This window comes from Grammomys surdaster, unplaced genomic scaffold (genome assembly GCF_004785775.1).
Source record: "Grammomys surdaster isolate TR1022 unplaced genomic scaffold, NIH_TR_1.0 125977, whole genome shotgun sequence".
NCBI classification, from domain to species: Eukaryota; Metazoa; Chordata; class Mammalia; order Rodentia; family Muridae; genus Grammomys; species Grammomys surdaster.
In genome coordinates, this window is record NW_021620793.1 from 2,563,242 (window position 1) to 2,586,425 (window position 23,184).

Below are 23,184 nucleotides of genomic sequence, written 5' to 3' on the forward strand. Positions count from 1 at the left end.
TCCTTCCTTCCCTCTTTCCTTCCTTTTCTCCTTCCTTCCTTCCCTCTTTCCTTCCTTTCCTCCTTCCTTCCTTCCCTCCCTCCCTCCCTCCTTCTCTCCCTCCTCCAGCCTCCCTTCTACTTCTGGAATCTAGCTTTGTCACCTCTCGAGTCTAGGCTTTCTGTCCTGCTAGAGGCTGGGGATAGGAAAGAGAAGAAAGCCAGAAGAAGCATGAGGAAGGATGGGGGACACAAGAAGAGAAGGAAGGATGGGGGGACACAAGAAGAGGGAGCAGAAGCAAGGAGAGACCAGGCTATGTGGCGGTACAGGAGGGTGACTGGGCTTTCTCACCCTACCCTGGGTGGCCATCACCAAAGAAGGTTTTTGTGTGAGGAAGAGGAAGCTTTCGAGGTCCCTCCAAACTGCATCCAGGCTCCTGCACCCAGCCCAGAAGGGGAGCCCCACTACAGCTCTCAAGGGGGGGAAGGGGAGGAGATGCTCGGAAGCAGATGACATTGACATTTAAGGTCCACCAAGTCTGTGTGATCCCAGGAGGGACAGGAGCCGCAAACACACAAGAAAGCAGGTCCAGGAAAGGCTTTGAGTCCAAAGTAGCTGATTCTTGGCCTTCACTTCCTGCCTGAGCAGGTCAGGATGTCAAGTGACCCAGGAACTCACACCAACCTCTCAGGTCTGACATCCGGCTGTGAGCCTCCCCGAGGTCTGTCCTAAGTTTCATGATGATCTCCTGCTGGGACAGGATTTCCTTCTGAGCCATTAGTAAGTCATCTCTGTAAGAGAAGAAAAGAAAGGAAACCCAAACAGGCCTGAGTCAGCTGTGCTGGACATCACTGGTGACTCCAGAGGACCAGATAGGAAGACCCTGAGAGAAAAGCTCAAAATGCCCAGGGATGGATCCTGGGACCTCAGCCCAGGCAGGGGACAGGCTGCCTTTAAACATTCAAAGACAATCTTAATTTCGTGCACCTGTGCTTAGCACTGAGGAGGAACCGAGGGTTTGGTTGGGGGCAGGGTTTGAGGTCCACTGAGGTCTAGTGAGGGTCTCAGCTGGTCCTGCATGGGACCGGTTACAGGTCACACAGCAGGGATTGAGTAGGCTAAGCAACAGGGAGAACACTGATCTGGCCACGTCGCTGCTTCTCCAATGCCTGAGACTGGCTTGGTACTCACATCAGGTGGTCGCACGCTATGTCTTTGGCGCTGCTGTCCAGCGAGGGTTCCTCTGTGAGCTCTAGGGTCACTTCCTCCTTTTGAGCTGCAGAAGGATGTGTTAACGTCATCACAATCAGAATTCGGTGGACTTTCCCTTTGCTCTCTCCTGTGAACACATCTGTGTCCCTCACAGCTCCCTGAGCTTTCTCTACCCTGAGATTCCTTACACGTGTGACGTGATAAGTGGAGGCTGTCTCTCTGTGCGAAGCCCGGGTATAGTTTGTACTTAGCACATCTTGAAGAAGAACTGGGGCTTTGGTTGGGCAGGGCTGAGGTCCTCTGAGGTCTAGTGAGGGTCTCAGCTGGTCCTGCAAGGGACCTGCCAACACCACAGCAACAACTGATAGGTTGGCATTTCTTTTTTTTTTTTAAATATTTATTTATTTATTTTATTGATGAGTACATTGTAGCTGTCTTCAGACACACCAGAAGAGGGCATCCAATCCCATTATGGATGGTTGTGAGCCACCATGTGGTTGCTGGGATTTGAACTCAGGACCTCTGGAAGAGCAGTCTGTGCTCTTAACCGCTGAGCCATCTCTCCAGCCCAGATAGGTTGGTATTTCATCCGCATTGTTAGGTTTAAGACGGAGGAGACTTGATCTCACGGTGGAGTTTAGAGCAGTGAGTGGACTGGTCATTTGAGACCATGGAGGTGGAGCTCCAGGACGCCAGTGGCTTTATAAGAGGGACAGAGACCAGACACACTCACGCCCCTGGTGTCTTGTCTTTTTCTACCTTCTCCCATTAAAACAAACAAAAACAAGACCAAAAACAAAACAAACAATCAAACAAAACCAGTCTCATGTAGCCTAGGCTGACCTCAAACTCACTGTGTAGCTGAGGATGACTCAGAACTTTCAATCCTCCTGCCTCCACCTCCCAAGTGCTGGGGTTCCAGGCGTGCACCACCAGGTCACATTTACGTGGTGACAGACTGAACCCAGAGTTCCCTGCTTGGAAGTCCTCTACCAACTGAGCCACAAGCCTAACCTTGCACACCCATTTTCTCTTGACATGTGATACCTCGGGCTTCCTCAGGACTCTGCTGGCAAGGTCATCGCCGTAAGCACCCCCTCCCCTTGAACACTCATAGGGCTGGGTGTCCACTGGGTCAGCGACGACAGACAATGGGCTAAGTATGACTCTTCCTGGCTTCTGGGGGACATTTACAGACCAGGAAGCATCGTGGGAAGGCAGGACCTGGCAGCAATGGCCCAGCCGAGCTTCAAGAGGTGCAGCCTTGCCGATGGGTCACACTTCTTGCCCTTCTCTCTTTCTTAAAAGAAGCCATGTTTCCTGGCTTCCCGGCTTCCTCCCTCCCTCCTTAGCCCACTGCCCTCTGCTTTCCAGTTCTCGCTCGATCGTGTATTCACTCAGCAAACACTTATTTAATGCCCGCTTTATGGCAGACAGTTATCTGAGGGTGGAAGTGACAAAGACGTTGTCACCCTTGGGTCCCATTGAGTATCCTCACTCTTACCCGGACTCTGGGTTAGAAGACAGAGCCTGCTCTGTGCCCTTGTGGTGGGGCTCTCCTTATCCCAAGTCACTGTTAGGGCACTAACTTGGTTACACACAGGGATACTGGTTGGCTTGGCTACTATGGATCTCTGGTGCCTGAGGGGAGGCTGTGGCAAGAGAGGACTGAAGGAAGGATATGATACATGATACATGAAGCAAGCCTGAGCTAACCTCCGTGCCCAGTGGAGGCTAGCTCCCCTCTGGGGGATCTTTGGTGATGTCTAGAGACACTTGGCTATGAGGTGGGTGAGGAACAAGGCCTGTAGTGGAGGCCAGGGAGGAGGCAAAGCCGGGTGCCTTGCCCTGCCCCCAAGCCAAGCTTATCCAGCGCCAAACATCAACAGTGCTGATGCAGAGACCTGCTCCCCTCCCCGTTCCCCCGCCCCTGCCACCATGCAGGCCTCTGCTTCCAGAATTTTCCACCCAGAGTTTAGTGCCTGTCATGAGTCACCTAGGTCATTTCAGGTGAGTGAGTGGCATTGCTCTGATTGCTGTTTTTAGCCGGTTTGGGCTTATTTGGTAGGAGGCTGATCCCGGCTGCCGGGGATGGGGTGTGGGAGGATGGGGGGGACTGTTAAGTGAGGTCACAGTAGCCAGCAGCGGACTGTCATTTTTGAAGTGGAAATGACAACCTCCACTAATAGCTCCGGCTGCCCGTGAGCCTCGCTGGCTCACTGGCTTGGTACAAAGGATGTCCTGACTCATTGTCGTAACTTTGGCTCTGTTGGGTCTCTGAGGATTTCTAGCATCGTGTGCAATGAGGAGCAGAGGGGCCGACGGAGAATGCGGGGGCTTTTAGACCGGGCGCAGCCTGGGCCCGTGCAGGAGCAGCTAGATTCGGAGTTTCGACCGCAGCCCCGGCCTTACCTGGATCATTGTCTTTCAACGTTGCGATCTCCCCTTCTATTTTCTGGTAGTACTGAGTCACTTGGGAGAGCCGTTCCTCTAGGCTCACGATGGTCTGTGAGTGCTGTTTGATCTGTTCCTTGTACTCTGAGATTTCCTCCTCGAAGCCGTGCTTCTGGGAGTCCCGCTCATCCTGCAGGGCCTTCATCGACTGCTGCTGCAGCTTTAGCCGATTGTCCGTCAAGATCTGGGGAAACGTTGGCAGTGATCTAACCTCGGCAGCCAGAGTAGATGGCCACAGTCTGCCTCCTTGGCACACACAGGTGCTAAACAGCATCCTACCTCAGAGCCTCTGCATGCCTTGGTCCTGCTGGCACCCTCTTCCCCTCCCCACTGCATGGCTGACCCATCGTCTTCCAGGTCTTGGCTCTAACTAACATTGCCTCCTAGGAAGAACCTTCCCACACACGTGTTCATGGAAGAGTTCCAGACAACTCCTGTTGTTTGTCTTCTTGTCCCCGAGACCTCTACCCACATCTGGAGTTTTTCTGTTTCTGAGCCTTGCTCGCTCTTTTACTGCTAGGCCCACGGCATGAGACCCAGATGTTTGGTGGAAATGCATGCGTGGGAGCTGTGTGCGCTGGAGAGGCCCCCCAGCAGTTAAGAGCAGCAGATGCTCTTCCAGAGACTTGGATTCAATTCCCAGCACCCACGTGGTGGCTCACAACCGTCTGTAACACCAGTTCCAGGGGATCTGGCACCCTCTTCTGGCCTTCATGGGAACCAGGCACACAGACACACGTGCAGGCAAAGCACCTACATATAAAATAAAAATAAATATATCTTAAAAGAACTAATAAATGGACAAACAGTTGGATGAGAAAAAAGCAAATTGATTTGTATTTGTGTGTGTGCGTGCATGTGCGTGTGTGTCTGTGTGTGCGTCTGTGTGTGCCCTATGTGTGGAGGTCAGAGGATGACCTTGGATGTCATTCCTCAGGTGCCATCCACCTCTTTTATTGAGACAAATGCTCTTCCTAACCATGTAGGCTAGGCTGGCTAGCAGTGAGCCCCAGGGGTAGGCTTAGGTTCTGATTCCCCGGTGCTGGGCTACAAGCATCCACTGGAATTCATATTAACTAAAAGTACCAACAAAGGCTCTCAGACAGAAAATCAGACACTACCTGTGACCACCGTCTACTTTCTGAGCCCTTTTTGACATCTCCACCCCAGGCCCCTCCAGTCCCTCCGACATCACCAGCCCTGCTTTCCTCCACTCCTGGTCTTTCTCCTAGCACGGTGCAGCAGTGTGGATGGTTTGCAGTCTCTCCAGATCCCCAGAGTCATTTTATTTAGAGACAGGGTCCTCATCACGTTGCCCCGCTGTTCTTAAACTCACTTTGCCGCCCAGGCAGACCTTTTCACTCAGCCTCCAGATTAGCTAGGATGACAAGCCTGTACCACCATGTCCTGCAAGGTGCAATTTCTCAAACACAGGTGATTTCTGCCTCTAAGGGACATTTGGTAGTGTCGACTCACCCAGGTGAATTGCTTGGGCATGGGTGGGTGGAGACAATTCTACTTACTGTTGACAAAGCACAGGTCAGTCCCTGAGAAGGAAGGTATCTGCCAGCAGCCGGAGACTGGGTGGGCCTGGTCTCACCCCTCCCCCACCCTCCTAATTCTCCTGATACTGTGTCTAAGTCAGGTTTCCTCACAGGTCAGTGTGGTGGGGATACTTTCTCAACTGAAGTTCCTTTCCCCCAGATGTCTCTGGCTTTTGTTGACTTGACGTAACATTGGCCAGCACATGCCGTTATCTTCCATGGGGGGGGGGGAGTGGGAGGGAGGAGCTTACCAGTTTTTCAGATCAACCCACCATTTTCGTCTTGGTTGTTTCTAGCTCCTCTAACGTTTCCTTTAACTTCAGGGCGAGCTTGTCGGCTCTGTGACTCTCGGTTGTTTTCATCTGCTGAGCGTCCTCCACCATGGCCAGCGCGTCCTTTAATTTATTATTCAAGATGTCCTCTCTCTGCCCCTTTAATTCTATCTCCTGGATAAACAGAAAACACCAAATTAACAGGGTCAACATTTACTCTAAGGCCCCTTATCCCCTGTGCCTGCAGAGAGGACACAGACTCCAGTTTGGTGATGCTTCTTAAGTCTAAAGCCCGAGGATTTTCTGGAAGGTTCCAATTACTGCAGGACTTTCCTTGATCTTCAGTGGAGATCTGTCTCCTCGTGATTTCTGGTCTCCGAGCCTCATTCTGTCACCTGGACAGAAGTTTTACTTCTATTTTATGAGACAGCCCTTTAAATACTGAGGCGGACTGTCGTGTTTCCCTCTGTGAATCTATTTTCCAGGATAAACGTGCTAAACTCATTCGCCCTTTAGCACCTGCCCTGACCTGGAAACATTCTGTTCCCTGCACTCCAGGTCCCTGGGCAGACTGGATCCCAGTTGCCAACTCCTTGGCATAGTTCACGCCTCCCTCAAAACCCCTTTATCCATCTTTGTCGAAAATCCTACTGTCCCCCAGGAGACCCTCCTCCAAGGACTAGAGTATGGGCTCCTGTCAGGCCTGATGCTGGGTCCCAAACATTATTTTTTTTAAACATGGATGTGTTTGCGCCTCTGGGGGTACACATATATGAACAGGTGTGTGTGTGTGTGTGTGTGTGTGTGTGTGTGTGTCTGTCTGTCTGTCTGTCTGTCTGCATGAATAAGAGTAGGTGTCCAAAGCCAGAGGCTTTGGGTCTCCCAGGGCTGAGTTACAGGCGGTTGTACATAGCCCAACATGTATGTCGGTAATCAAACCCAGGTCCTCTGCAAGAATAGCATGTGCTCCTAACTGCTGAGCCATCTGCTCCCATGCCTGGCTTTTTAAATGTGGTTTCTGGGGATTGAACTCAGGTCTAGACGCTTGCCTGGCAAGCACTTTATTGACTGGGTCACATCCCCAGCCCCATGAAACGCAGTCTTGAGACACAGTCCTGGGCAGTCTCACAAACTGCTTTGCTGGTGAGGATCAGTCTACCTTTTCTAGAAGGTCACAGGGGACAGAGACTGTGAGTGATGATGTTTACATCCTGGGATCCAGCAGCTGCACTTGCAGATTTATCCTAAGGATGAGTCACTGAACGCACAGTTGTTCAGCTTTTGCTTGTTTGCTTATTAATTAATTAATTTTTGAGACAGGGTTTCTCTACTTAGCCCTGGCTATCCTAGAACTCACTCCGTAAAACAGGCTGGCCTTGAACTCACAGAGATCTGCCTGCCTCTGCCTCCTGAGTGCTTAGATTAAAGGCATTTGTTTGTTTGTTTGTTTGTTTGTTTGTTTAATGACAAAGTCTCAATAGCCCAGGCTGGCTCTAAACTCATGAGCCTCTGCCTCCTGAATGTCGGGGTCACGGGCACATGCTGCCAATCCTCTATACCCAGAATAAGTGGGAAATGACCCCAAGCCTGGCCGAGGGAAGGGCCAGCAACCCACGGTCCATCCTACACAGGGAAGACTAGGGACATTCCTCAGTGGCAGGCTGTGGAAGAGGGTTCAGGGACACGGAGACATTTGAGAAATACATAATGTATCAAAATAGTTCTCGAAGCAGTAAGCACCGTGTCACTATCTTGGAAACGAGTCGGCCTCACCCATGTTTCTAACATCAGCACAAAGGCACCTCAGACAGAATCACGTTACAGTGTCATTGGTGATAGGGCTTCTTGGCAGATACAGGGTCGATGTCAAGGCTCTTCTGAGTGATTTTCTGTGTTTGTCAAATATTCCAGAAGGAGTGGGGCTCCTTTCGTAATCAGAAAAGAAAACATAGTTTTTAGAAAAAGAAAAATACAGGCGCTGGTGTTCCCAGGCTGTCCCTGTCCCTCACTGGAGTCTTTATGTTCAAGGTTTTGCCCCAGGCTTGACATCATCAGTGTGGAGGGACAAGTGACCTTGCCTAGGAGGATGCAGATACAGAACCACTTGTCACATGATGTTCAATGGACTCCTCCAGATGTCCCCGAGGACCCACCACAGAATGCACTTGTGTCTGTACTGTGCCATGAAGCTGGCCTGTGTGAGGTGGCCTGCTGTCAGCCATCTTTGTTTCATACCCATAGGTCTTTGCTCCGTATCCATAGATACTGCAGAGACCCATGTTGGCCATCTTTGCCTCATGCTCACAGGTCTAGAGAAGACTCACTGTCAGCCATCTTTGCTCCATGCTCACAGAGCCGGAGCTATTTTTCTTCTCTGTTCTCTCTCTTATCTGTTTTGCCTGTGTGGATAAACATCAACTTTTGTTGTTATTTATTTTTGTTTTTCAAGACAGCGTTTTCTGTGTAGTCCTGACTTGTCCTGGAACTAGCTCTGTAGACAAGGCTGGTCTCGAACTTAGAGATCTATCTGTCTTTGCCTCTCAAATGCTAGGACTAAAGGTTTGCACCACCATGTTTAGTTTGACATCAACCTTTTGACTACTCTGTTGTGAATATGAATAAAAGTGTGTGCAAATAAGCCGCTTAGGTCTGATGGGGTTTTTTTGTTTGTTTGTTTTGAGGGTATTTTTTCTTTCTCTTTCTTTCTTTCCTTCCTTCCTTCCTTCCTTCCTTCCTTCCTTCCTTCCTTCCTTCTTTCTTTCTCTTTTTTTTTGAGATATGGTCCCATGTAGCTCAGGATTGAATCTTGAATCCTTTCACTGGCTGAGGATGACTTTGAAGTCCTGGTTCTCCTACATCTAATGCCCAAGTGCTAGGATTAAAGCATATGACATCAAGGCAGGTTTATGAGATACTGGGGACTGAAGTCAGGACTTCCGGTATGCTAGTCAAGATCTCAACCAACTGAGCTGAGTGTCCGCAGCCGTCGCTCTGAAACTGGCTCGTCTGGAAGCCTTGAGGTCTTCGTCTTTTCTGTGTATTTGCTAATTATTTTCCTTTGAAAACTATCTATTCGGGGAGCTGCAGAGATGGCTCAGTGGCTAAGAGCACTGGCTGCTCTCCCAGAGGGCTGGGGTTTGGTTCCCAGCATGCACATGGTGGCTCACAACCATCTGTACCGCCAGTGATGCCCCCACTCCTGGCCTCTGCTGCCACCAGACACACATGCAAGTAAAACACTCAAATGTACATTAAAAAAAATTTTTTTTAAAGGAAAGAAAAAAAATGTGTATTCAGGTTAGGTGTGGTGCTTGTTTATAATTCCAGCTACTGGAAAGGGTGAGAGGCAGGAGGATGACAGAGTTGAAACAAGCCTGGGTAACATAATGAGTTAAGTTCAATTTGGACCAGCGAATGAGACTCCATTTTAAAAATAAAACAAACAAACAAACAAAGAAAAAGTTTGGATATAGCTCAGTGAAAAAGCACCCGGCCAGCATGTGTGAGGCCCTGGGCCCCATTCCCCAGGACCTTAAAACAAAACAGGCCAGTCTGTCAGGTACCTGGCGAGGTTTGGGCCACTGGCCGCCTTTTCATTGAGCTATTTGAATTCTTAAGATGGTTTAGAGATTAACCAGTTCTCTGGCCTGTGTCTCCAAAGTATTTCCTGTCCAGTCTAGGGGCTGCATCTGCTCAATGGTCCTCTGTCTGGCGGAAGCTTTTAACTTGTCCATTTTTGTTTTTGTTTCCTGGGGTTTGAGAGATTGCATACAGAATCCCTTCCAGAGTCACACAGAGTTTGCTCTCCAGTCTGTTTTCTGTCCTGGTGGATGGCGGATCCCCTCAGGGTGGGGTGTTATTGCTCTTCCTGACGTGTGGTACTGCCAGCCAGCTCTGATGTCTCCCAGCTACTTACTGTGTCTGGAGTCCTGATTTAAGGATGTCACTAAGGATGTTTCTTGTTGCTGTAGAATTCTTTTTATGATAGATAGCCCTTGGTGGAGTGCTCTGAGGGGTTGGCACCTGGAAAGGGCTTTGTCTCTGTGAGCTGGTTTGACATTTATCTGTGGACTTGAACCCAGGGCCTTGCACACACTAGGCAAGTGATGTATCTTTGGACTCTATCTTCAGGTCTCTTTTTACTTTTTTATTTTGAGACCGGGCTTTACCAAGTTTCTAAGCTGACCCTGCTTAGACTGGTCTTGAACTACCTCAGCCTCCTGAGTAGCTGGGATTACAGGCTTACACTGACAGTCTTGCTGTAGTGGCTGTATTTTTTATATATTGACTACACAGTCAGCAGGTTTTTCCTTGCCCCTGTAACTGCTGGAATAAAATTGTAGTTTATTTATTGATTCATGATAAACTTAAAAAAAAACATTTGTTTTATGCATGTGTATTTAGCCTGCCAATATGGCTGTATACTGCCTGTGTGCCTGCTGCCTGTGATATATGTGTCTCATTACTTGCTTGTCTTCTCTAAACAATTCAAACTCTCTTCTTCACCCCCCACCATTGTCTTATCCTCCCACCTCTGCCATTTACTGACTTGTTCCCACCCCTTGCCGATTCGTTTTACGGCATTCCAAGTTGCATCCGGGAAACAGGTAAAGAGACAGCTAGCTCCTTGGTCAGACCTCATCTGTGCTCCAGGCCCTCACGTGGGAGTGTGGCAGTCCTGAGTTCCCGGGTCTTGCCTTACTTTGTTGGACTCTGCCTCTTCTGGACACTCATCTGTCCGTTAAGGCCTCCCATCAAAGTGGGGTCCAGAGCATCTGTGTAATCAATCCCAAGAGCTTGGGTGACAGTTTCTCATTAGGTGGTCATGTTCAAAATGCTTCAGAGTTATTTGGGCAGCTCGTTAAAAAAATCCAGATTCTGGATCCACCCTATAGCCTCAAAACACACGCATATCAATGTGTGGGTGCTCGTGTTAAAGAAAACCCCGCAAAATGGATGCACAGAGACTTAGATGCCCTTTTTAGGCCATCAGCCCTGAAGAGCCTTCTGACACGTTTGCATATTTAAATTTAACTCACATTTGCAAGGCTGAATGTGGCTCATATACTTTGACTGAGATATTGGCCAAAGTATATGTGCCTATGTATATAAATGTGTGTGTGTGTGTGTGTGTGTACATGTGTATGTTTTCCTTCCATCATGGGGACCCAGGATGAGCAAATGGTACTGCAGTTTGTGAGGCTGTGTGCAGCTGCTTCCCCTTTTGCCACCATGTCAGAATCGTTGGTCTTAACAGGAATGCATATCAGTGTAATGGAAGAAGTGGGCGAAGATGAAGGGTTTAGGAGTCTTGGGTTCAGATCTTGCCACTGCACTTCTTAGCGAGGAGCTAGTAACAGCCATAGGAGCAGCTGAGACACGTGCACTGTGTGTAGGTCTGTCTGTCTGTGAGCTGTGGTCAGCCGCTGTGCCTCTCTGAAGGAGACCGACTGTGTTTCCTAGGTGGGAGTACCAAGCCACAGAGATGGTAAGCAGCTTTTTTAAAGCCCCACAACCAGAGGGGGGCAGAAGGAGCAGAAGCCTGGCTGCGGGGCCTGGCAGGTCTGCAGGAACGACGGTTCTCATCTCTGTGACTCACCTCTTTTTGCTTGGTCAGGCGATTCTCCAGGTCCTGCATTTTCCTCTTCTCCTTCTCTAGAGTGTCTCTCATTTTGAGTTTCTCGTACGTATTGTTCTCTGAGATCTGGAAGTCAAGGAGAGGTTTGGGGGTGAGCGCAAAAGAGAAGGGTGTGGAGGGTTGCTTAAGAATGGCCCCCATAGGTTCATATAGGTGTGGCCTTGTTGGAGAAACTGTGTTACTGGGGGTGGGCTTTGAGGTCTCAAAAGCCTATTCCAGGCCCACTCTCTTGTTCTCTGCCTTTTGGTCAGGAAGTAGCTGTCAGCTACTGCTCCAGTACCATGAGTGCTGCTGTGCTCCCTCCATGCTCCCGCTGTGCTCCCACAGTACTCCTGTTGTGCCCCCGCCATGCCCTCGCCATGCTCCCACCATGGTCCCGTCATGGTTCACCATGCTCCCATTGTGCTCCCGCCGTGCTCCCACCATGGTCCCGCTATTCCCCCACCATACTCCCCTAATTAAATGTTTTCTCTTATAGGAGTTGCCCTGGTCATGGTGTCTTTTCACAGCAGTAGGACAGTGACTAAGACAGAGGACAAACTAGCTGCAAGGGGAAGCTAAGGTGAGTCACCATCAAGACCAGTGACTCAGAGGTTTGGGACAAGAACTCAAGGAACGAGGTGCCTGCCAGGGTGTGAAGTGAGAGAAAGAGAGGGTATGATGAGTCCGGGGAGCGGGGAGCCATGTGTCTCGGTTAGTCACAGGAGCATGAAGCAGGGAGGGGCTCCTTCTTCCTGGTTTCCTGGCTAGCATCAGGAAACAACCTGGTCACAGAGTGCTCCGTATCATCACTGGGCGCTGAGCCCCTGTCTAACCTGGTAAGTGTTGGCACCAGGACAGGTTCACCCTGGGAAGTCCCTGTCTTTTGGGTGGAGGTGGGGCAGAGTGCTTAGAACATGTTTCCTGTTCCTGCTGGCACGTCTCCTGGTAGCTTCAGAGAAGAGCTATGTACTTTACAGACAGCGACCTTTGTCCCACAGAATGAGATCATTTCAAGTCCCATTTTTCAGGAGTCTGAGCTCCAGGGATTGTCAGGGTCGGCCAGTGAGTGGCCGGTGAGTGGCAAGAGTTGGCGACTTCCCGCAGAGGTGCGGCAGCAGCAGCATGACTGCAGGGCTGGTGGGCATGCCTGGCTGCAAGTCCTCCAGGAGGGCCCTGGTTGCTCCTACCTCCTTCTGCTGGGTCAGCTGATTCTCCAGGTCTTGTGCCTTCCTCCTTTCCGCCTCCAGGACCTCCCGCATTTTTCTTTTCTCTTGAGCCGCACTGCTCTCCAAGACCTGAAAGGCACAGACACTAATATCAGCCCCAACATCAAGGCTAACAGTTAGGATGGGCAGCCGCGTCACCCCCAGAATGACCTCATCCCCATGGCACCCCTATGGGGAGCTGCTGCTGAGGGCCTTTTCATTTTTTATTTGGTTTATAGACAAGGAAACCAGGAGCCAGAAAAGGTGAGGGCTCAGGGCTATGATGTCTGTCAACAGGAAGGCTGAGGTCCTGAACAGAGCAAACATGCAGGCTGAGTACAGAGGCTCTGGGAGGGGACCAGGATCTGAGGGAGAAGAGTCTCATTGATGAAGGACCTTCCAACTAGTGAAGCAAATTTCTGAAGGAGAATTGGTTTCGGGAGGATGAAGGAGTGGGGATGAATTAGCCAGTCACTAGAATTCTTCTAGCATCTAGAAGGTTCAGGGTGAGCCTTCTGGGGATGCCCTGGGACAAGGGAAGAGCTCTGGCATAGCACTCTGCTGTCCCTAGCCAAGGAATTTCATATGGTCCATCCATGTCTTGCTGCCATTACTCAGCTAATGGACTCAACGGTGGGTTCTACCTCCCAGAGGACAGCAACTGTGGTCCTGGCACAGGAGCCAAAATCCTGAGAGAAGCCACTCCAGCATTCACAGGGCCTCCCTTCTGCACCCAGCAGGGCAGCAGGTATTTGGAACTTGCAACAAGCTTTCCACAAGAGTCCATAAAGGGAGAGGATTAGCCTTCGGAAGGCATTCAATCCATAAGAGGTGGAGAAGAGCGAAATCGCTCCTGCTTTTGAGATAGTTTTGTGTTGTTCACATCTGTGACCCCAACACATGGGAGGTGGAGAAGGGAGAGCCCGGAGGTCAAAGGTTATAATTGACTATGTAGTGATGGTGAGGCCAACCTAGGTTAACAGATCCTCTGTCAAAACAAAACAAACACCCCAAGAAACAAACAAAAAAAGCTCAGTGGAGGTGGCCCAATTCTTCTGGGAAGAAACTACAGTCAGGTCCTGTGACCCTCTGAAGGACTGTGTAAGCCTGGGCCCCTCTACATGATGCTTAAAAAAAAATTTTTTTTTTAAAGGCAAGAGTATTACTGAGTAGCCCTGGCTGGCCTATAACTCTGCATGTGAACCATGCTGGCCTCAAACTCACAGAGATCCACCTCGCCACACCCAGCCCAGACGCTTACACTTTTCTGACCCACCCCCATCACCTTGACAGCCCTTGTTGACACCTGGATGGCACCTGACTGAAGTGACTCCATGGAGATCACACACACACACACACACACACACACATCACATACACACACACACATACCACACACACACATCACATACACACACACATACACACACACACATACCACATACATACATACCACATACACACACCACATACATACATACCACATGCACACACAACACATACATACACACCACATATACACACATGCCACATACACACACATGCAAGATACACACATATCACATACAGATATATACACACCACATATGCACACATGTCACATACACATACATACATACCACACACACCACATACACCACATACACACATATACACACCATATACACACATCACACACCACACACACACATGCCAATCACATACACACACTCTACACACCACATACACACCATATACCACATTCCACATACACACACAGAACATACACACACAGCACATACCACACACACACCATATACACATACATACCATATACACACCACATACACACACATACACACCATATACCCCCCTCACCTCCCCCCCCCCACACCTGCCTTCTCGCTGTGCCAGGAGACATAACTCAAGGGCAAACCTTGGCAACAGTGTTGACGGAGAGCTGAGGAGAAGCCACCGTAAACATCTCCTGGGTGTGGGTGGAGTTGCATGTAGGAGGATACTTTCCCCCTCACTGGGGGAGGGACAAGCCTCCACTTTGAGGACGGTGGGTCGTCAGAAAGCAAGGGCTGTGCCCAAGTCCAGGGAAACCTGGCTGTAGTGGTGCTGGTGACGGCTACCATAGATCAGTGACACTTCTGGGTCAAATGCTGGGTTGTGCATGATGTCTGCCCTTCATGGCCCGCTTCCAAGAAGGGAAGTGTGGATAGACTCGAACTTGCCTTTTGTGTAGCTACGAAGCCTGCACCCTTCAGGGATTAAGAAAGCATGTGTGCAAAAGGACCAGGGGTCTGAGACTGACTGCAGCTCAATGCAATCTGATAACAGAGCTTTCCTGGGGGACTAGAGTTCCGGTACAGCCACAGGAACACAGATAGCATCTTTAAAGAGGGATGGGGAAACCCTTCCCCAGGCTTCTGTGGCTGGAGGGGACAGCGTTTGTTTCTGGCCACTGTACTTTAGGAAGAAGGAAGGTGGTGAACTGCAAACTTCAAAGCTTATGAGAGTTGGACACCCACCCAAACTGACATGGGCTTTTGTGAGCCTGCTCTCAAATGACTACCCTAACTGCTGATGCTGGTAGAGATTCCAGCCTCTCCCTCCCCTGGTCACCAAAGCAGAAAGGAGGGCCAGAGTTTTTGACTTTCCAAGAGAGGACTGATGTCTAGATTTACAAATGCATTTTATGGATCCAAACTAAAACATTCTGGGTATAATATATCTGCAAGCCCTTTCATCCGACAAACTACAGGTGGCTTCTGGGACACAGAGCAGGCTCCCATCCTGCTGTGCGTGGTGGCAGGGGACTGGATGGGGATGGGAGGCTGGCTGGGTGCCTGCTTTTTAAGCATCTGGACTGCCATGTGGTAGAGGAAGCCTGAGATGGGTTGACGACGGCCATCTTTTGGCCAGAAATAGCTTGACTCAACCCAACCTGAGACAGACTTCCCGCCAGCCCTGTACATAACTCCTGCTGGGACTGAAGATGACTTCTGGGTGTTGATCCTGAAGATGGGGTGTTCTTTCATGATCCCATCATCCCCAGCCTCCTGACTGAGTTGACCTCAGTGTTGGGGTGATGGGCAGAAGCCACCACCCCGGCTGGTCACATGTGCATTGCTTTCCCTAACTGCTTGGCAAGGCTATACACATCCATGGCTCTCTTTGAAATCCTCTGTGTTTCTCCCAATTGCAGAGTCCAGACTAGGGCAAACAGCACAGGACAGTGCCGTCCCCCACCCCCCACCTGCCTTCTGTCTTCTGCAGTCCCTTCAAGCCAGCCTCCCCCAGCTGGGCGTACCTCCTTTTGACCAGCAAAGTGGTTCTCCAGCTCACGGACTTGCATTTGCGCCGTCTCCAGGGCCTCCTCCGATTTGTTTTTCTCCTGGGCGATGCTCTCTTCCAAAGCCTGCAAGCCAACAGCCGTCGGTGAGTCCACCTGTTGCCATGGCAGGAAGTGGACTCTCCCTGGGCCCTGTGTGGTTTGCTTTTCCATCTTTGGCATGCCTCACGTGGGCCAGGGCAGAGGGGCTGTGGTTCAGCGCGCTCTGAAGGAGCAGATCTATGTGAAAACCTCGGCTGGATCCTGACAGCTGTAGGCCTTGATTGACAGTCCAGACTGACCCAACCCCCCCTCTCTGAACTGTTGACCTTCTTCTGGTAGCCCAAGCAACTCTCCATATCTTGAGCTTTTGTCTGCTCCCCTCTCTAAAGCCTCCTATGCTCTGTTTTTCTCTTGGGCAATAGTTGTCTCCAGGGTCAACTCAAGGTGCAAGTCAAGGACTCTCTTGAACACACCTAGTCTCCATGACGTGAACTCAGCCTGGTGTTTCAGACCGTACCACATCCTAAAGAGAATGTGGGAATTGGTCTATGCACTGGAGCAAGGGGTGGGGCGGGGGACCAGGTGAGAACTCTGGATGGAGACTTTCCAGCTATGGGGCCTGGCAGTTGAGATTCTGTGCATGGAAGCCTCAGTTTCCCTATCTGTACATTGGGCTGATGTGAGGAAGAAATGATGAAATGATCTATGTGAGATTCTTGGAGAAGTGCTAGTGGCCAGCCTCCACCCCACCCCCAGAGGAAGAACCAGGCTTAGTTTATAGATACTGGGGAACTGGGGTTATTGACTTTGAAGTCTGCGTTCTAAACCAACATAACAGAGATCTCCTGCTGGTCCTAGGCGGATGGATAAAGAAGAAGGCTTCCGGGTGGCAGGGACTGAAGATGGATATGTTTAGGATCAATGTTAGCAAATGGCCCGTAGACATTGCCTGCCCTGCTGCTGCTTTGTAAATAAAGCTTTATTGGGACACTCCGTGCCCTCTGTTGATGTGTGGTCTCCGGCTGCCTTTTATAAGAGCAGAGTCTGTGAACACAGACTCCAAAGAGAAGCCCGAAAACATGAAAACATTTATCAGCTTGCTGACATTGGTCTACAGCAGTAAGAAGTGCGAGCACAAATTAAGAAGCTGCTGTACAGGGTCCATTATAAAAAGGAGGGAGGGCGGCGTGCAGGATCGGTGGGAACGGGGCTGAGGGATGAGCTAAAACACCTGCTAGTTTTAGAGACAGCAAGATGAGGGGTATTAGGGTACAGCAGGGAGGGTCACCTAAAAGCCAGGACAGTGCTGGGAAGGTGGCTCGACGGGTCGGTACAACATTCACCTTGCAAACACAAGGACCTGACCTGATGCCCAACTTTCCCTTAAAAACAAGTGTGGGGCCAGAAAGCCGGCACAGGAAGCAAAATGTGCAATTTAGAGGACCAGAGTTCAGGTCCTCAGTGTCCCTGTAAAGCTGTGTGGGTGTGGCAGTCTGCCGTAATAACAGGGCTCTAAAAGCTGAGAAGTGGGAAGCCTGGGACAAGCTGGGTAGTTAGCTGTGTCTGTGAGCTCCGGGCTCCGCTGAGCAACCCTGACTCAATCAGGTGGGGTGTGAGCGTGGAAGACTCTTGGGCCTCCACACGCAAATGCAGGAGCACACGTGCTTTTAGACTTCCATAAGTGTTTGCAGTGGCACACATACGTACACCTCCGTTATACACATGGACATTTATAACCATAACAGACACACACAGAAAGAGAGCTGGGCAAGATGGTATGTATGTGTCACCTCAGTATGGGGGAGGACACAGGTAGATTCCTGGGGTTTACTGGCCAGAGAGTTGAGCCTACTTGGCAGGTTCTAAGCCAGTGAGAGCTCTTGTCTCAAAAACCAAGGAGGGGTTGGTAGGATGTCTCAGTGGGTAGAGACGCTTGCTTACCAAGTCCAGCAACCTGAGTTCGATATCAGGGAGCCACATGGTGTAAAGAGAGAACTGATTTCTGAAAGTTGTTCTATGACCTCCATGTACCATGACATGAGTGTGTACACACACAGACACACACGCACACATGCATGCACACATGCACACACACACACATACACACACACACACGAGCACACATGCACACACACCAGCACGAACATGCACGGACACACACACACATACACACACACATGCACACACGCACACACACACACACACAAGCACACATGCACACACACCAGCACGAACATGCACGGACACACACACACATACACACACATGCACACATGCACACACACACATGCACACACGTACTCGCAGTCATACACATGCACACACACACAGACACACACACATGCATACACACACATGCAGACACACACACATGCACACACACATTCACACACACATGTAAGCACTTGCACACACTCGCACATACACATGCACACGCACACACACATGCAGACACACACACACATGCACACATGCACACATCATGAATGAGGCCCACAAAGTTTGTTTTCATATGAATCTCAAGGGCTAAGCTGGATCGGAGTCAGGATGGCAATCTGTCTGGGCTGATTGTCACGTCTGTCTGAGTGTAGATGTCCCTCTGTCTGTCTGGGATCCTGAGGTTCCTATGTTAAACACAGGATGTTCAAACCATCACTTTAAAGGCCACCTTCCAGGAATAATTACAGAAGGTGTAAGAGGGAGGCCCAGGCTGGTGACCCTGGGCTGGGGTAGGCACCATGCAGGCTGAAGCATCGCACCCCCCCAAATGGGGACAGCCAACCCCTGAGTCAAACAACAGACACTGGACTGGGAAGGGCTGGTGTTAGGTGGGGGTGTGAGTCAGGAAGAGAGAGCAGAAGGTGGAGAGCTGGGGACATTCTGAAGGTTTTAGGGCCTTTCTGGATTTGACCCTTTCTGTGGGAATAAAAGTTTGTTTGGTTTATTCACCGCCAAGTTCCCTAGCACCTACAACTGGGATTTCGGCTCCTGTGGTTTGGGACTGGAACGCAGGCTCCCTGCGATGAATGTGTTTGGTCCCCACCTCTGCTGCCATCTTAGGACATGCTGGAAATTTTAGGATGGGGGGGGTTGGTAGCAGAAAGTTGGTCAGCAGGGCATCCTGTCTTGGGTTACACTGGTCCCTGTACACCCATGTCTATTACTGGGCTATCCTCAGACTTACACACACACACACACACACACACACACACACACACACTCCCCCACATGTAGGTGTGACAGGGATGGACTGTCCTAGTGGGGGTTCACTGAACTTGTGCCAACACGAAATGGCGATGCAGTGCAAGGCCTTGTCCTTCACCGTGGAGAGAGGGAATGCTTGGGAAGAGTTGGAGTCTGCCAGGTGGGGGCAGGAAGAAGGGTATGATGTGCATGCCCCCCCCATAACCGCTCTGATTGTAACTATCAGCTATGGCTGTGCTTTGGAATGTTACAGACCCCAGAGCCTGAGCTACACTCCCGTCTTTGACTCCCTGAGTCTGAATGACAGAAGGTAGCCCAGCAGATCATAAGCCACTGACCTAGGAGGAGAGCAAAGAAAGGTATGGCAGGTCCCTAAGTGTCACTTTAGAGCCGGGCAGTGGTGGCGCACGCCTTTAATCCCAGCACTTGGGAGGAAGAGGCAGGCAGATTTCTGAGTTTGAGGCCAGCCTGGTCTACAGAGTGAGTTCCAGAACAGTCAGGGCTACACAGAGAAACCCTGTCTCAAAAAACAAAAAACCAAAAAACAAAACAAACAAACAAAAAAGAACTGGCTTTAGAAATACATTTCCTATCTTCTCCAGAGTCTGGTACAGTGGGTCCTGGGTGTGGGCCCAGGCGTTATGTTTTTGTGAACGCTTGTTTATTAGCATATGCTAGTTATGCACAACTGTTGACATTTAATCTGTTGCCATGGGCTGTAATGTAAATACTGGCCCTGGCTGCCTCTGGGAGGAGAGAATCCTCACATTCACAAAAGGGATGCTGTGTGACCGTCCTCCTTAAATTCAAACCGATTGGTCGAATAAAGATGGGCAGGCGAGAGGTAGGAGAGGCAGGTGGGGTTTCGGTTCCCAGGCTCAGGGTCTGAGGTTGGACCACAAGGAGAAGAGAGGAGGTAGAAAGAGGAGAGATGCCGTGGGGTAGTCATGGAAATGTGGCCATGAAGGCTGGCCAGTTGGAGTTGAGAGCAGCCTAGATGGAACATGGGAAGTTGTAACTTGGCGTTATTGATGGGGAAGTAGATTTTAGCAGCTGACATGGTAGATGGCTGCCAGCTCTAGTACATTAAAGGCTTATTATAAATATAAAGGTTTTGTGTCTTTTATCTGAGAACGGAATGCTCAAAGGCAGGGTAGAAACCCCTGACTAAGATTAAATATTTACTACAACACACAACAATGGGTTTCGTTATGACACTAAAACACATGTATATAGTGTGTTTTGGTTGTATGCACCCGTTACCATCTCTTCCCCCCCAGTCTCACTGACCCCCTTCCTCTTCTCAAGTACCCCCACTGTGGTTCAGACCTTCCCTCTCTTCTTCTCTCTCCCCACCTTTTCCTCAGTCTCTTTTCTCCCGTTTTTCTCTCTTCATCTCTCATTCTTTCTGTGACTCCGTCTGTTCCATCAGGGTGGCCATTTTGCCAGTGAAGAATCTCTCTCTCTCTCTCTCTCTCTCTCTCTCTCTCTCTCTCTCTCTCTCCCCCCCCCCCCTCTTATGGATCCCCAGGAAGTGGCAGGACCTTGTGTGCTCCCCATTCCTCCCCGACAGGATGTCTGTAGGCCCAGTCTTACGCTGGCCTTGGGAAGGTGGTCATAGCTGTGAATTATAGTCTGTGGCACAGATTATTTTTAATACAGAATCTGATCAGAGTTGCTTTCCTTGGGACATCTCTGGGAAAGCCCTGGGTACCCCAATACTGTGTCTGGGATGCAGATCTGGGGTGTCATGAGCCTCTAGTGGGGATGTCAGAACTGTGGAGCGGACTCTGCGCCTCCTGCAGGCCCTCAGACCACACAGGCACCTTAGCAGGCGAGGCTCTGCGGCAGACAGAGGTTTCTACTTGACCTGGATTCTAGGAGGGTGAGCATCGATCTATTTGGGCCAATTTGTTCTCCCAGATTTATATCTAGAGGAAAAAAAGGGCTGATGTGACCGTAAATCAGTTTTGATTACACTTGGACACTGATAAACCAGGATCTGCAGGAACGACTCGTATCCTCTTGTATTGCAGTATAGTTAACTGCAATACAAGACAAATAGGGTAGCATTTCCTGAAATGTCAACATGCCTGCCTTTTCTAGTTGATTTTCCTGTGTCTTCTTCTACATGCCTGCCTTTTCTAGTTGATTTTCCTGTGTCGTCGTCTTCTTCTTCTTCTTCTTCTTCTTCTTCTTCTTCTTCTTCTTCTTCTTCTTCTTCTCCTTCTCCTTCTCCTTCTCCTTCTCCTTCTCCTTCTCCTTCTCCTTCTCCTTCTCCTTCTTCTTCTTTCTTCTTCTTCTAATTTGGCTTCATTGGTTGTATTTATTAAAATAATGCTCCCCCTTGCAAGCTCCATCTCTTTACAGATGTCCCACTACCCTTCTGCGGGAACTGAAACATGGTGGGTGAGTGAGAAGCCATGGCTCCCCTGGGTTTGTAGCAGAGGCATCTAAAAGGCAGACGGAGACACCTGTTGTCCAAAAGCGCAGGACTGAGTTCCTCTGTGGAACTGAAGGCCTGGGGCCAGCAGAGAGCAGGGCCTGTGTGGAGGCCAAGTTCCCCCAGCTCCCAGAGCTGTAGGGTAGGAGCCGCGTGGAGTGTACTCCATGGGCCAGGGATGGCCAAAGACTCAGCTAGGGCACGAGGTTGGCTCCTGACTGGAGGGCTTGGGAGGAACTGTTGCAGCAGGTTGGCAGGAAGGAGCCAAAAGGCAGAGCAGGCTGAGGGTGTGCAGCTGGTTAATGCAATATAAACTATGTACAAACTGGTTAATCAGTCCACTCAGCTGGCAGCATCCTCACCAGGTCCAGGCTCCTCGGCAGGGAAAAGGGCACCGTGGGGAAGGGCGGGCTCGTCCAACACCTCCTTGGGACTCAAGGGGAAAGTGGGAGGAAGTGCCGATGACGCCTCCCGATACAAAAAACGTGGAGAGAATTCTTTAAATAATGGCACTAAACTGAGACTGTCCCCCGAGAGCCTCCGAGGCCTCAGGCTCAGGCTGGGAGGCTCCAGTGCAATCTCTGCAGTGGGCTGGGGCATTAGCAGCAGCGTTTCTTTCGTTTACTGTTTTTGGTGAGCTTCACCACATCGTTCTGTTGTTGCTGTTTCGCCAAGTTGTCTTTCTTTGCTCGTAGAACCAGCTCTGTGATACAGTTGAACATCTCCTCCACGTTGACGTTCTCCTTGGCACTGGTCTCAAAGAGCTGGATCCCCATCTGTCCAGCAAATTTGTAGGCATCTTCTGTCTCGACCACCTTCCGCTCAGGGTCGTCGTTCTTATTGCCCACTAATATTCGGCACACATCGTCACAGTTCTGGATGATTTCATGAAGCCATTGCTTGACATTGACAAAGGACTCAGCACTAGTGACGTCGTAAACCACAATGACCCCGTGGGTCCCCCGATAATACGTGGAGGTGATGGTCCGGAAGCGCTCCTGCCCGGCCGTGTCCCAGATCTGCAGCTTCATCTTCTCCCCGTTGATCTCCACAGTCCGGATCTTGAAGTCCACTCCGATCGTGGTGATGTAGCTGCCTGAGAAAGTGTTGTCTGCAAACCGTAAGAGCAGGCTGCTCTTGCCCACACCTTTTCCTCTGTCCTGAGGACTGCCCCAGCAGCCAAGCGTCCACTTCTCAGATGCAGGAACTGAGGCTCAAGAAAGGCGAAGCCAACTTGCCCAAGGTCACAGAGTGAAAAAAAAAAAAGCTTGCCTTCCCGGGACTCGAACCGGGGTCTCTCCAACTCCAGCTCGACTTGACCAAGGAAGGTCACACGTGAGGCAGGAGCAAGCTCCGGGGCGTGCATCCCGCGCGCTCGGCGCCCCAACCACACCGAGGAATAGCCCGGAGCCCCCTCGCTGCGGCCCTGGGGCCTTGCGGCCACCGCGTGGGCCGTGGCTCCTCGCCCGCCCGCCCCAGGCCCCCGCGGGCCACGCCCAGCAGGGCCCGCATAGCCTCTGGCCCCTGCGACCCTCACCGCTGTCGCCCGTGTTTTCTTCTTTTTAAAGTTTTATTTATTTATTTATTTATTTATTTATTTATTTATTTAATTTATTGTCCTGAATATGTATGGTGTTTTGCCTGCGCGTACGCATGCCAATATATTATCTGTGTGCAGTGTCGGCAGAGGCCAGAAGAGGGCGTCAGATCGCCTGGAACCGGAGTTACAGATGGTTCTGAGCTGCCCCATGAGTGCTAGGAAGCAAACCCCAGCCAATGCTCTTAACCACTGAGTCATCTCTCCCCAGACCATTGCTGGGAGTTTTAGAACCAAATTATTCACCCTGTGTAACTCATTTAGAGCCAGTCCACCAATCCGGAAGCTGAGGAGGTTACTGTCCTGCACAAAGCCCGCAGTGGCCCACGGAA

The 23,184-nt window shown here is 50.4% G+C and overlaps 2 protein-coding genes across 2 annotated transcripts in view; both read right to left on the reverse strand.

The window, feature by feature from the left end:
• Positions 1 to 23,184, reverse strand: part of Fhad1 (forkhead associated phosphopeptide binding domain 1) — a 121,328-nt gene that overhangs the window by 27,415 nt on the left and 70,729 nt on the right. Inside the window, exons 16-22 of the mRNA XM_028753974.1 lie at positions 15,585 to 15,692; positions 12,269 to 12,376; positions 11,061 to 11,165; positions 5,462 to 5,635; positions 3,604 to 3,829; positions 1,171 to 1,255; positions 664 to 770 (exon numbers count right to left, since the gene is read on the reverse strand). Of these exons, the coding sequence (XP_028609807.1) occupies positions 664 to 770; positions 1,171 to 1,255; positions 3,604 to 3,829; positions 5,462 to 5,635; positions 11,061 to 11,165; positions 12,269 to 12,376; positions 15,585 to 15,692 (913 nt within the window). The remainder of the gene's footprint in view (positions 1 to 663; positions 771 to 1,170; positions 1,256 to 3,603; positions 3,830 to 5,461; positions 5,636 to 11,060; positions 11,166 to 12,268; positions 12,377 to 15,584; positions 15,693 to 23,184) is intronic.
• LOC114609588 (ras-related protein Rab-35) lies at positions 21,855 to 22,817 on the reverse strand (the record flags this gene model as incomplete). The annotated part of the gene is made up of 2 exons (XM_028753950.1): positions 21,855 to 22,402; positions 22,793 to 22,817. Coding segments are annotated over 2 exons (573 nt in total), but the record flags the coding sequence as incomplete, so codon positions are not given.